The 12,864-nt window shown below is 45.5% G+C and overlaps 1 protein-coding gene across 1 annotated transcript in view; it reads left to right on the top strand.

Moving 5' to 3' along the window:
• The window catches only part of BCAS3 (BCAS3 microtubule associated cell migration factor), a 448,094-nt gene that overhangs the window by 189,612 nt on the left and 245,618 nt on the right, over positions 1 to 12,864 (top strand). Inside the window, 1 exon segment of the mRNA XM_032216614.1 lies at positions 6,035 to 6,168. Within this exon segment, the coding sequence (XP_032072505.1) occupies positions 6,035 to 6,168 (134 nt within the window).

The following is a 12,864-nucleotide window of genomic DNA, read 5'->3' as shown; positions in this document are numbered from 1 at the left end:
TTCTAGCCCACCTTGGATGGATCACCACCTGGGATCTTAGAGATTCTTCCTCCTTTAACATGGGTGGTTCCAAGCTGACTACCTACACCAGTGATGGTGAACTTTTTTCTTACGGCATGCCAAAATTGTATGCGTGCTATCGTGCGTGCATGTGTGCCCACACCAATTCAATCCTTCCCGCCCACCTGTGCATGCGTGTATGACCACAACCACCACCAGGCTCTGGAGGCTTTCCTGAAGCCTGGGGAGGGCGAAAACAGCCTCCCCGGTCCTCCACAAAGCCGAAAATTAGCTGGCCCCGGTGTTGGGGGAGTTAAAGGCTGGCATGCCAGCAAATATGGCTCCGCATGCCACCTGTGGCACACATGCCTAGGTTCGCCATCACGGACCTATCCATTTTCTTAGTAAATATCTTTAATTGCTCGGGTATATGTTATTTACTGTGTATTTACAAAAAAGGAAATGAACCAGGTTTATTGGTTTTTTGTTTTTTTTGAATAGAATGAGAGCATGCCAAATATAATTTGCATCCGTGCACTAAGAGCATGTTTGACTTCACCTTCAGCTGTTCTAAAAGTTCAGCTGCATGTGATTGACAGCCTGCCTGTTTCTCTGAATTTCTATGGATAAGCCATAATCCCATTTTGTTGCCTAGGAAAGAGGATTGATATGGACCGATCTGGTGGTTTCATTAAAAGACCCCATTTCTTGCTTCTCAACTGTCTCAGATTAGAATAGAATAGGATAACAGAATTGGAAGGGACCTTGAAGGTCTTCTAGTCCAACCCCCTATACGACTTCAGACAAATGGTTATCCAACATCTTCTTAAAAGCTTCCAGTGTTGGAGCATTCACAACTTCTGCTGGCAAGTTGTTTCATTGATTAATTGTTTCTCACTGTTGGGAAATTTCTCCTTACTTCCAGATTGCTTCTCTCCTTGATTAGTTTCCATCCATTGCTTCTTGTCCTGCCTTCAGGTGCTTTGGAGAATAGCTTGACTCCCACTTCTTTGTGGCACCCCCTTAAATGTTGGAAGACTGGTATCATGTGACCCCTATTTATTTTCATTAAACTAGACATACCCAGTTCCAGCAATCATTGAAATTCAATCTATAAATGTCACTTTAATGTATGCCGATTAGCGTACATTCAAAGTGACAACAAAGTTATTCTAAGTCTAAAAAATTGTTTGACTTTGTCCTATTCAACCTAAGGCTCATTTCACCATTAACTATATACACCAGGGCAAGTATAGCCCTTTTCAACCTGTGGACCTCAACTCCCAGAATTCCACGCTGCCTCAGGAGTTCTGGGAGTTGAAGTTCACAGGTCGTAAAGAGGCCATACTTGCCCACCTCTGATATAGAGCCTCCCTTTCATTTATACAGGAACCGTCCCTGACTTACCACCATTCGTTTAGGACCGTCTAAAATTAACAGTGGCACTGAAAAAGTGACTCATGACCATTTTCCACACTTACCGTTGGAGCATCCCCGTGGTTACATGATCAAAATTCACATGCTTGGCAACGGACTCATATTTATGACGGTTGTAGTGTCCTGGGAGGGGGGTCACGTGATTCCCCCTTTGTCCACCTTCTGACAAGCACAACAGGGTAGCCCGATTCACTTAACAACCATGTTACTGACTGAACAATTGCTGTAATTCACCTAAAATGCAGCAAGAGGTTGTAAAATGGGACCAAACTCACTTAACAACTTACTCGCTTACTAACTTTGGGCTCAATTGTGGTCGTAAGTTGAGGACTATATGTACACTACGCAGATAGTCACAATGAGAATGAGAGGAAAAAGCCTTTGGGAAATGATTGATATTGTAGCATTCAACCTTAAATGTTTTAGCTGCAAAATGTGTTTGGATGTTTCAGACATTGTCAAATTCTCTGGAATTTCCCCTTTATTTTTTAATTCTATCCTAACAATGTTTAAGGGGACGCAGTGGCTCAGTGGCTAAGACACTGAGCTTGTCGATCAGAAAAGTCGGCGGTTTGAATCCCTAGCGCCGGGTAACGGAGTGAGCTCCCATTCCTTGTCCCAACCTAGCAGTTTGAAAGCAGGTAAAAATGCAAGTAGAAAAATAGGAGCCACCTTTGGTGGGAAGGGAACAGCGTTGTGTGTGTGTGTGTGTGCGTGTGTGTGTGCGTGCGCGCGCGCGTGTACATACATACATACATACATACATACATACATACATACATACATATATATATATATATATATATATATATATATATATATGGCAGAACTCAAATGCCTGCCTGGGTGGCATTTCAGCATGGCGGCCCTGGAGAGGGTGCAGTCTTAAGCCTTCTGCCAAGCTCAGCGTGAAGCACTTTGCAAATGGAAAGTAATGCCCAGACCAACTTCCTGTGGTTTACCAACGAGTAAAAAGAAGCAGCCTGTCTTGGCAGATTCACCAAACCCCTTGGCAGTAATGAAGGAACATACTTCATTAACTGGTTGCACCGGTGTGTGGGTACTATGTGAGAATTATTCCCGGGCTAGCTCAATGCATAAAATCCTCGCCTGTCGACCATTTACAAGGTGTCTACTTCAAGTCTGCCCTTTCTTCGTTGCCTGATCCATCATGGAAAGCCTGCACTTTGTTAAGAGAATCATTGGTGAATTTTGCTGTGGGTGAGAGAGGGCAGGCAATATACACAGAATATATAGAACATAGAATAATAGAATTGGAAGGGACCTTGGAGGTCTTCTAGTCCGACCCCCTGCTTGATACCATTTCAGACAAAGAGTGTCCAGTTTCATTTTGAAAGCCTCTAGGAATGGAAGACTCACAAATTCGGGAGGCAACTTCTGTTCCACTGGTTTATTGTTCGACTCTCAGATAATTTCTCCTTAATTCTGGGTTTCTTCTGTTCTTGATTAGCTTCCACCCATTGCTTCTAGTCCTACCCTCACTGCTTTGGAGAAGAGCTTGACCCCCTTGTCTTTGTAGGAGCCCCTCAAATATTGGGGCGCTGCTATCATGTCTCCCCTAGTCCTTCTTTTCATTAGACTAGACATCCCCAATTCCTGCTCTTCTCTGCACTCCTTCCAGAGTTCCAGGATCCTTTTATTTTGTGGCCACCAGAACCTGATGCAGCAGTCCAAGTATGGCGGTACTAAGGCTTTGCAAAGAGGCTGGCTCAAAGACATCCAACTGGGTTTGATGACTAAGATAGGACTAGAACTCACAGTCTCCCGGTTTCTAGGCTGCTGCCTTAACCATTAGATCAAACTGGCTTTTAAAACCTTAATTGTTTTTCTGTTTATCTGTTTAGTGTCGGTGAGCCTGACAGAGTCACCTTATAAGTGAGAGGGGTGGCATATGAATTATTAAAAGAAGGATAGAATCAAGATCACATGAAGGGTTAATACCACTTTACAAGGCCTTGGTAAGACCACACTTGGAATGCGGCATTCAGTTTTGGTCATCAGGATGAAGAAAAGACGTGGAGACTCTAGAAAGACTGCAGAGAAGAGCAACAAAGAGGATTAGGGGACAGGAGACTAAAACATATGAGGAATGGTTGCAGGAACTGGGTATGTCTAGTTTAATAGAAAGGACTAGGGGAGACATGATAGGAGTCTTCCAATATCTCAGGGGTTGCCCCAAAGAAGAGGGAGTCAAACTATCCTCCAAGGCACCTGAGGGTAGAACAAGAAGCAATGGGTGGAAACTAATCAAGGCGAGAAGCAACTGAGAAGTAAGGAGAAATTTCCCAACAGTGAGAACAACTAACCAGTGGAACAATTTTTCTCTAGAAGTTGTGGATGCTCCAACACAGGAGGTTTTAAAAAAGGGATGGGACAACCATTTGTCTGAATGGGTCCACAGTTTCCTGCCTGAGCAGCGGATTGGAATAGAAGACCTCCAAGGTCCCTTCCAACTCTGTTATTCTCTTAAATAAATAGCGAGAAATATCCAAACCTCCCTAACAGGGCACTGCTGTGCGATGTTTCTCTTACTAACTTGCCTATCACGGTGAGGAAGTTCTTGGATTTACTTCAAAAGTAAATTTGCAGTAATCCTCGGCTTCCATGGCTGTGGCTATTTTGACTGGAGCTTATGGGATCTGTAGTCCAAAGTTCATCTGAAGACATCCGGCTGTCGTTGCTCAGGTAGCCTGGAGATGTGCTTCCAAGCAGTGAATGTTTTATTTCTTTTTTCTTTTCTTTTAAAGAGTCATTCTTGGCTGCAGCATGGGGCTGTACAGGACTCCGGCCAATAAATCATCTACAAAGCTTTCTGTGTTTGCAGCTTTCCCGTTTTATAAAATGTCTAATGGGTGTGCTATTTCTTCTCCTCTACTCCCACTTCATTCCCTTCACAAAAGAAGTTAGGCCTGCAAGCTTTAAATCAGCTTTATTAGAGTTGCCCCCCCCCCCCGCATTCTCTTACTGGAGAGAAGCTCATTTAACATAATGGCTCTTAACTTCTGAGTAAATATACATCATAAATGAGATGAAGGGAACAACTTCTGCTTTGAGCAAGTTGCAGTAGATAACAGCAATAGGCACGTCGTCGCTATTTGCAAACAAAGAAAGTTTCTTGGTTATTCCCTCCATTATTACATGCTGGGGAAAAGTTCTCTTAAGGATATTATGCAACCTTGACATGTAGCCGTTCTTTTAGCGACCATTTGATTACAGGAGCGCTGAAAAAAGTGACTTAGGACCTTTCCCCCCACACTCATAGCCATTTAGGGGTGGGTTTCAGGTGGTTCGTGGCGGTCCCCGCGAACTGGTTGGTCGGCGAACCCGGAAGTAAGTAACTTCCGGGAACGCCGAAGGATCCACCCGCCCACCCGCGTTTCTTACCCGGTTTTGACGAGTTCTGCGCTTCCACGCATGCGCAGAATGCATACAGCGCCTGCGCGATCCTCCAGGAGCAGCTGGAGCATCGCACAGGCGCTAGTACGCATGCGTGCACTGCGCGCATGCACGAGGACGCCGCCGGCCCCGTTCCAACCGAACCGGTTGGAATGGGGCGAGAAACCCACCACTGTAGCCATTGCAGCATCCTCATAGTCACATGATCGAACACTTGGCAACTGGCACGTATTTATGACCGTTGCAATGTCCCGGGGCCACACGATCCCCTTTTGCGTCCTTCTGACAAGCAAAGTCAGTGGGGAAGACAGATGGGGGAGGAAAAAGAATCAAGGAAGAATGCAGAGAAGAGCAACAAAGAGGATTAGGGGACTGGAGACTAAAACATATGAAGAACGGTTGCAGGAACTGGGTAGGTCTAGTTTGATGAAAAGAAGGACTAGGGGAGACATGATAGAAGTCTTCCAATATCTCAGGGGTTGCCACAAAGAAGAGGGAGTCAAACTATTCTCCAAGGCACCTGAGGGTAGAACAAGAAGCAATGGGTGGAAACTAATCAAGGAGAGAAGCAACTTAGGAGAAATTTCCTCACAGTTAGAACAATTAACCAGTGGACCAACTTGCCTCCAGAAATTGTAAATCCTCCAACACTGGAGGTTTTAAAGATGATGTTGGATAACCATTTGTCTGAAATGATACTGGGTCTCCTGCCTGAGCAGGGGGTTGGACTAGAAGACCTCCAAGGTCCCTTCCAACTATTCTGTTCTGTTCTGCTCTGCTCTGCCCTACTATATTCTATTCTATTCTATTCTATTCTATTCTATTCTATTCACAACCATGTTACTAACTACTGTGATGTGCCTAACAACTGTAGCAAGAAAGGTAAAGTGAGGCAAAACTCACTTAACAACTTAGCCACAGAAATTCTGCCCATAAGCGGAGGCCTACCTCTCATATGAACAATGGCATTAAAATACCTTTTTTATACCGTATTATAAAAATTTAAAAAATATATCCTTCTGCCAACGATTTAAAAGGAAGAGTTCTGTTCATGTTTTGTCCGACTTCGGAGAGGAACCCACGCAACCGAACCATGGAGCCCCACTCCACAGCAACATGGCCTGCCACATGCTTTCTCTCTCACGTGTCCCCCTTTCTCTCTTTTTTCCCCCCTCTTCAGGCATGCTCCTGGTCACAGCAGACACCCTGGGCCACGATTTCCACATTTTCCAAATCCTCACCCACCCTTGGTCGTCCTCTCAAAGCGCCGTCCATCATTTGTACACGCTACACCGCGGGGAGACTGAAGCCAAAGTAAGTTGCCGAAGGGGGCGGGAGGGAAGCAGGAGGCTCCTGTCTCCACTTGGCAGGGCGATTCATCGTGGGTGTCCGTCAAAACTGCTGGTCTTGCAGTCGAGTCAGAGGAAGGCCACTTAGCAAGGGTTCATAATGTTTCTGTAAGATTCATCTGCCTGTGGTTTTCTTTCTTTCTTCCTTTTTTTTGTTTTGTTTTAAACAAGAGGATAAAAGGCGGCTGCGTTCAATCTTAAATCAAGGAGCCAACAGTTTGCTAAATGTTAAGAGCCCCGATGGCGCAGTGGTAAGAATGTGGTACTGCAGGCTACTTCAGCTGGCTGCCGGCTGCCTGCAATTTGGCAGTTCGACTCTCACCAGGCTCAAGGTCGACTCAGACTTCTATCCTTTCCGAGGTCGGTAAAATGAGGACCCAGATTGTTGGGGGCAAGAGGCTGGTTCTGTAAACTTCTTAGAGAGGGCTGTAAAACACTGAGAAGTGGTATATCCCCTGTTTCCCTGAAAATAAGACCTCCCCAGATAATAAGCCCAATTGGGCTTTTGAGCGCATGGGCTAAAATAAGCCCTCCCCGAAAATATTGCGACACAGCAGCAGCCATAAGGTGACCACACTCGCCTCCTCCTGCACCTCAAAAATAATAAGACCTCCCCGAAAACCATGCCAAGTGCTTATTTCAGGATTCAAAAGAATATAAGGCCCCCCGAAATAAGCATTTGGCCTTTCTTATTTTCGGGGAAACATGGTAGGTCTTATTGCTATTGATATTGTAGGTAAACTCTGCCCACTGGCAGAAGTTCAATCCTGACCAGGTCAAGGTTGTCTCAGCCTTCCATCCTTCCGAGGCTGGTAAAATGAGGACCCAGATTATTGGGGGCAATAGGCTAACACTGTAAACTGCTTAGAGAGGCCTGTAAAGCATAGTGAAATGGTATACAAGTCTAAATATTATTGCAGGGAAACTCTGCCCACTGCCAGCAGTTCAATCCTGACTGGCTCAAGATTGAGTCAGCCTTCCATCCTTCCGAGGTGGGTCAAATGAGGACCCAGATTGTCGGGGGAAATAGGCTGACTCTGTAAACTGCTTAGAGAGGGCTGCAAAGCAATAGCAATAGCAATAGCAGTAGACTTATATACCGCTTCATAGGGCTTTCAGCCCTCTCTAAGCGGTTTACAGAGAGTCAGCATATTGCCCCCAACAATCTGGGTCCTCATTTTACCCACCTCGGAAGGATGGAAGGCTGAGTCAACCCTGAGCCGGTGAGATTTGAACCGCTGACCTGCTGATCTAGCAGTAGCCTGCAGTGCTGCATTTAACCACTGCGCCACCTTGGCTCTATAAAGCCCTGTGAAGTGGTGTATAAGTAAGTGCTATTGCAGATTAACTCTGCCCACTGTCAGGAGTTCCATCCTGACCTGCTCAAGGTTGAGTCCGCCTTCCGCCCTTTCCGAAATCAGTGAAATGTTGGGGGGCATAAGCTGACTCTGCAAAACTGCTTAAAGAGGGCTGTAAAGCACTGTGAAGCGGTATATAAGTCTCCACAGTCACATGATCATAATTCGGGTGCTTGCGAACTGGCTTGTATTTGTGATGCTTGCAACACCCCACAAACATGTGATCTCCATTGGCATCTCTCCCAGCCGGCTTTTGACAAGCAAAGTCAATGGGAGAAGCCGAATTTGCTTCATAACCACGTGAATCACTTAACAATAGCAACGATTTGCTTAACAAATGTGGCCCAAAAGGTTATAAAATCAGACTCGGCTCATTTTAACAACTGCCTTGCTTAGCGATGGACATTCTGGTTCCAATTGTGGTCATAAGTCAAAGATTACGTCAGACCCTTAGTAGCATACATACCTTGTACAATGCAATATTGTTGTCAGTACAAAAGTAAGCAGAGATTAAATATTTGGAGGAGAAACATGGAGGGAAGAACACAATTGGAAGGGACCTTGGAGGTCTTCTACTTCAACCCCCTGCTCAAGCAGGAGACCCTATACCATGTTAGACAAATGGTTGTCCAATCTCTTCTTGAAAACCTGCAGTGATGGAGCATTCACAACCTCTGGAGATAAGTTGTTCCACCTCCCTTCGACCGATTAGATCGCACAGACTGGGCCTCCTCCGAATCCCATCCGCCAGTCAATGTCGACTGGTGACTACACGGAGGAGAGCCTTTTCTGTTGCAGCTCCGACCCTGTGGAACGATCTCCCCGTTGAGATTCGTACCCTCACCACCATCCAGACCTTCCGCGCAGCCCTCAAGATCTGGTTCTCCCAGCAGGCCTGGGGATAGGTTCCCAATTTACCCGCCCGAGTGTTGACTGTGGAATGCAAGTTGTGTTTTATTATTTTATTTTGGTCACTTATTGTTTGTTTTTCGGTACTGCACTCCCTTCCCTGTGATTGTAAGCCGCTCTGAGTCCCCTCAGGGAGAAGGGCGGCCTATAAATCTTAATAAAATGTTAAATGTTAAATGATAAATTGTTCTCATTGTCAGGAAATGTCTCCTCAGTTCTAAGTTGCTTCACTCCTTGATTAGTTTCCACTCATTGCTTCTTGTCCCGCCTTCAAGGTGCTTTGGAGAATAGCTTGACTCCCTCTTTTTTGGGGCAACCCCTGAGATACTGGACGACTGCTCTCCTAGTGCTGCTGTCATACATTGCAATCTGTACATGGTTGATTTCTTGCAGATGTTTCATTACCCAACTAGGTAACATCATCAGTCCTGTCAGTGTTAGTGGGAGTGATCTTGGTGCCTTGACTCGGCTGATATTTCCTGTTAGGTTGTTTGTCTATGGAGATTCTAGGTCATCCAGGTCGTGGCTGTCTCAAAGGTGCTTTCTTTCATGAGGCAACTGGACTTTCTGATTTTTCTTTGAAGACCTTTCACTTCTCATCCAAGAAGCTTCTTCAGCTTTGACTGGATGGTGGGGAATGGAAGGATTGAAACTCCTTGCAGACAGCTGGTGATTTGCATCCATTTAGAGCAGGGATTCCCAACCTTTTCTATAGAACGCTACCCCTAGAACGCTTCAGATATATTTTTGCACCCCTTATCAAAAGTAAATAATTACACATATGTAATTATGCATATACACTATAATTTTGAAACTTCTAAACCCACATTTTCGCACGCCCTGGACTATCGTCTCACAGCCCCAGGGGCTGCGAGCACCCCCAGTTGGGAACCCCTGTTTTAGAGGGTTGTTGAGGCCACTTGGAGGTTTATCCGTGTCCTCAGGGACACCTGAGTGGTGCTCCTGGTTCCTTTAGCCTATAGCAATAGCATTAGCAGTTAGACTTATATACCGCTTCATAGGGCTTTCAGCCCTCTCTAAGCGGTTTACAGAGTCAGCATATCGCCCCCACAGTCTGGGTCCTCATTTCACGCACCTCAGAAGGATGGAAGGCTGAGTCAACCTTGAGCCGGTGAGATTAGAACCGCTGAACTGCAGATAACAGTCAGTTGAAGTGGCCTGCAGTACTGCACCCTAACCACTGCGCCACCTCGGCTCTTGCAATTCTTTCCTCTGGAAATCCAATCCTACTCCCACAACCATTCAAAGCCTGTCCATCCCGAATTGTATAGCTAAAAGTTTGTCGAGATTCTCAGTCATCCAAGCCACAGTGGTCCCAAAGGTGCTTTTTCTGAAGGCAATTGGACTTTCTTGTTTTTTCTTTTGAAGACGTTTCACTTCTCAGCCAAGAAGCTTCTTCACCTCTAACTGGATGGTAGGGAATGGAAGAATTTATATTCCTTGCAGACAGAACTGGTCATTTGCATCCTTTTAGAGAGTCGTTCAAGTCATCTGGGGGTTAATATAATCAGGACAGAGATAAACTTCCAAGCGGCCTCAATGACCCTCTAAAAGGATGCAAATTACCAGATGTCTACATCACCCGCCGTCGAGTCAGAGCTGAAGAATCTTCTTGGATGAGAAGTGAAATGTCTTTGAAGGAAAAAAAAAAAACAAGAAAGTCCAGTTGCCTCTTTAAAAAGTTGCCTCTTGGGTGTTAGCTTGTTTATCTGAGTAAATAGTTTCTTGATTGGGATGCATTTATTTCTTGATAGTTGATGTGGTTACAATCTTGTTAATCTCTACTTATCTGGGCGTTGCTTGCTGGTGAAATGACAGCGTAAGCCACTAATTTATAAAAAGAGAGCCAACCCCACTCCCTGGTAACCCTGATGACGTTACCTTGTTGGGCCATGAAACATCTGCAAGGAAACAACCAAGCTCAGAGGGCACTAAGGACAGCTTTTGAGAATGCCAGATTTGGGTTTGACCCCGTATATGAACAAGTCACCTTAAAAAAAAAACACCCCTGTTTATTGTTAGTCTTTGGCTTGGCTGTTGCAGCTTTCTTTTTGTGATGCTGGTCAAGTCACACGGTTAATCTTGGCCAATCAAGAACATTTAGTTGAATAAACATTGTAAAGTCACTTGGGGCGAAAGAAGGCAATTGAGGTTGCCTCCGAACAAGACCAAGGCAACGCTTGTCCGAAGGGATGATGAAAAAAAAAAACCAACAAGGGGAAGGGAGATTTATTGGCCTGGGTTGACAAAAGTTACGGGTGGGTTTGGGCTTGGTTCTAATCTATTTAAATACCTGCAATTTTAAGCTGGCTCAGAGACTCTGGAGCAGAAAGCAAACTTTATAAGCATAACGAAGGCAAACGACCGATTGCAAAAATGTCCGAGATGCTCTTAAAAAATAAAAGTAAAAAAAAATAACCCAGCTAGGTTGGCACCTATGGGCACAAGGCATCGCCTGGGTTTTACATCCCCCTGACATCCCGAAGCCAACGGAGAGCAAGGCCCAATTGGGTAGTTGGGGTTGCCAAGGCTTCCCTATCATTTTGAACATTGCCATAATTGCACGGGTGTGTTTTTAGCTCTTGCATGTTACAGAGGGGCCTATATTTCAGCAGTGAGAAAAACAATGTCTGGAGTTCCCGAAAACTGCTTGCGTAAATTGCTCTTTGTTGTCGGAGGATTTTTTTTCCTTTTTTTTTTTTAGAGTGGGTGTTCAGTCTGCAACCCCTTAGTTATCGCCCCTGGATTTTTCACGTTCCACAGTCTGTAATTCTTAGCCCTTCAAAGACGGCTGTTAGTTTAATTTCCATTTCTACTCAAAAATTAGGATTAGCGCCACTTTACAAAGCCTTAGTGAGACCACACTTGGAATCCTGCATCCAGTTTTGGTCACCACAATGGAATAAAGATGTGGAGACTCTAGAAAGAGTGCAGAGAAGAGCAACAAAGAGGATTAGTGGACTGGAGGCTGAAATATACAAAGAACGGTTGCAGGATGTCTAGTTTAATGAAAAGAAGGACTAGGGGAGACATGATAGCAGTCTTCCAATATCTCAGGGGTTGCCACAAAGAAGAGGGAGTCAAGCTATTCTCCAAGGCACCTGAAGGCAGGATAAGATGCAGTGGGTGGAAACTAATCAAGAAGAGAAGCAACTTAGAGGAGGAATTTCCTGACAGTTAGAACAATTAATCAGTGGAACAAATTGCCTCTAGAAGTTGTGAATGTCCCAACACTGCAAATCTTTAAGAAGAGACTGGACACTCGTCTGAAATGGTATAGGATCTCCTGCTCAGGCAAGATGTAAGACTAGATGACCCCCAAGGTCCCTTCCAATTATGTTATTCTATCGATCTAAAAAATTAATGCGTTTACTCTTCTGTATCCCTCTCCTTTCTTCCCTTCCCTCCCCCCTCTCTCTTACACACAAGTACACAAATATGCACATCCCAAACTCACCAGCCCTTCTTTCTTTTCAAAGCTAGCAGGTTACGGTGAGTCAACAGCTCTCCTTTAGCAAAAAGTAGTTTTCCAAATGACATAGAATTGTGGGGTCTCCGGTACTCTGTGAGCTTGGTGGGTTTCTTGCAGACGTTTCATGACCCAACCAAATAACGTCATTAGTGGTAGAAGGTAGGTGGGGTGCATTAGGCCTTTCCTTTCCCTACACAACTCCACACCCTAACCCTAACCCTAACCATGGTTTAAGAGGGGCAGACTTCAACTCCCAGAATCCCCCAGCCAGTCTGCTTTAAGAGGAGTGGACTTCCACCCCCAGAATCCTCCAGCCAGCATTCTTTAAGAGGGGTGGACTTCCACTCCCAGAATCCCCTAGGCAGCATCCTCTAAGTGGGATGGACTTCAACTCCGAGAATTGCCCAGCCAGAATTCACTCCAAGCCAGGATGGTCAGGATGCCACCTAAAAACACCTTGAAAACTTTATTTTATATCAGGAAAAGTCTAGAGAAATGCAGCTAGAGCAGGGGTGTCAAACTGGATTTCTTTGAGGGCCGGATCAGCATTGTAGTTCTCCTGCGCGGGCCAGCCAGGGGGCAGGTGGAGGGCTGAGAGACGGAACTGACACCTCGTGCATCACCCTGCTGGCTAAAACAGGGCACGGGGCTCCCACACATGCCGGCCATGCCCCATTTTGGCTAACAAAGTGCTGCAAGAGGCCGTCCAGTCCAAAAACGGGCCACATGGGGTCTGCATGCATACCCCCCCCCCCATTTTGGCTGCCAGAGGCTTAAGCCCCCGAATCCCTCGCTGATATTTTCATGCTTTTATTTATTTATTCCTCTATACTGTATATTTGAGATAGGGGAGGCAATGCAGTCCCTCCACCCCCCCCCCGATACATATACCCATTAGCCT

Source organism: Thamnophis elegans, chromosome 4 (genome assembly GCF_009769535.1).
Source record: "Thamnophis elegans isolate rThaEle1 chromosome 4, rThaEle1.pri, whole genome shotgun sequence".
Taxonomy (NCBI): domain Eukaryota; kingdom Metazoa; phylum Chordata; class Lepidosauria; order Squamata; family Colubridae; genus Thamnophis; species Thamnophis elegans.
This window is presented reverse-complemented; position numbering and strand designations above follow the sequence as displayed.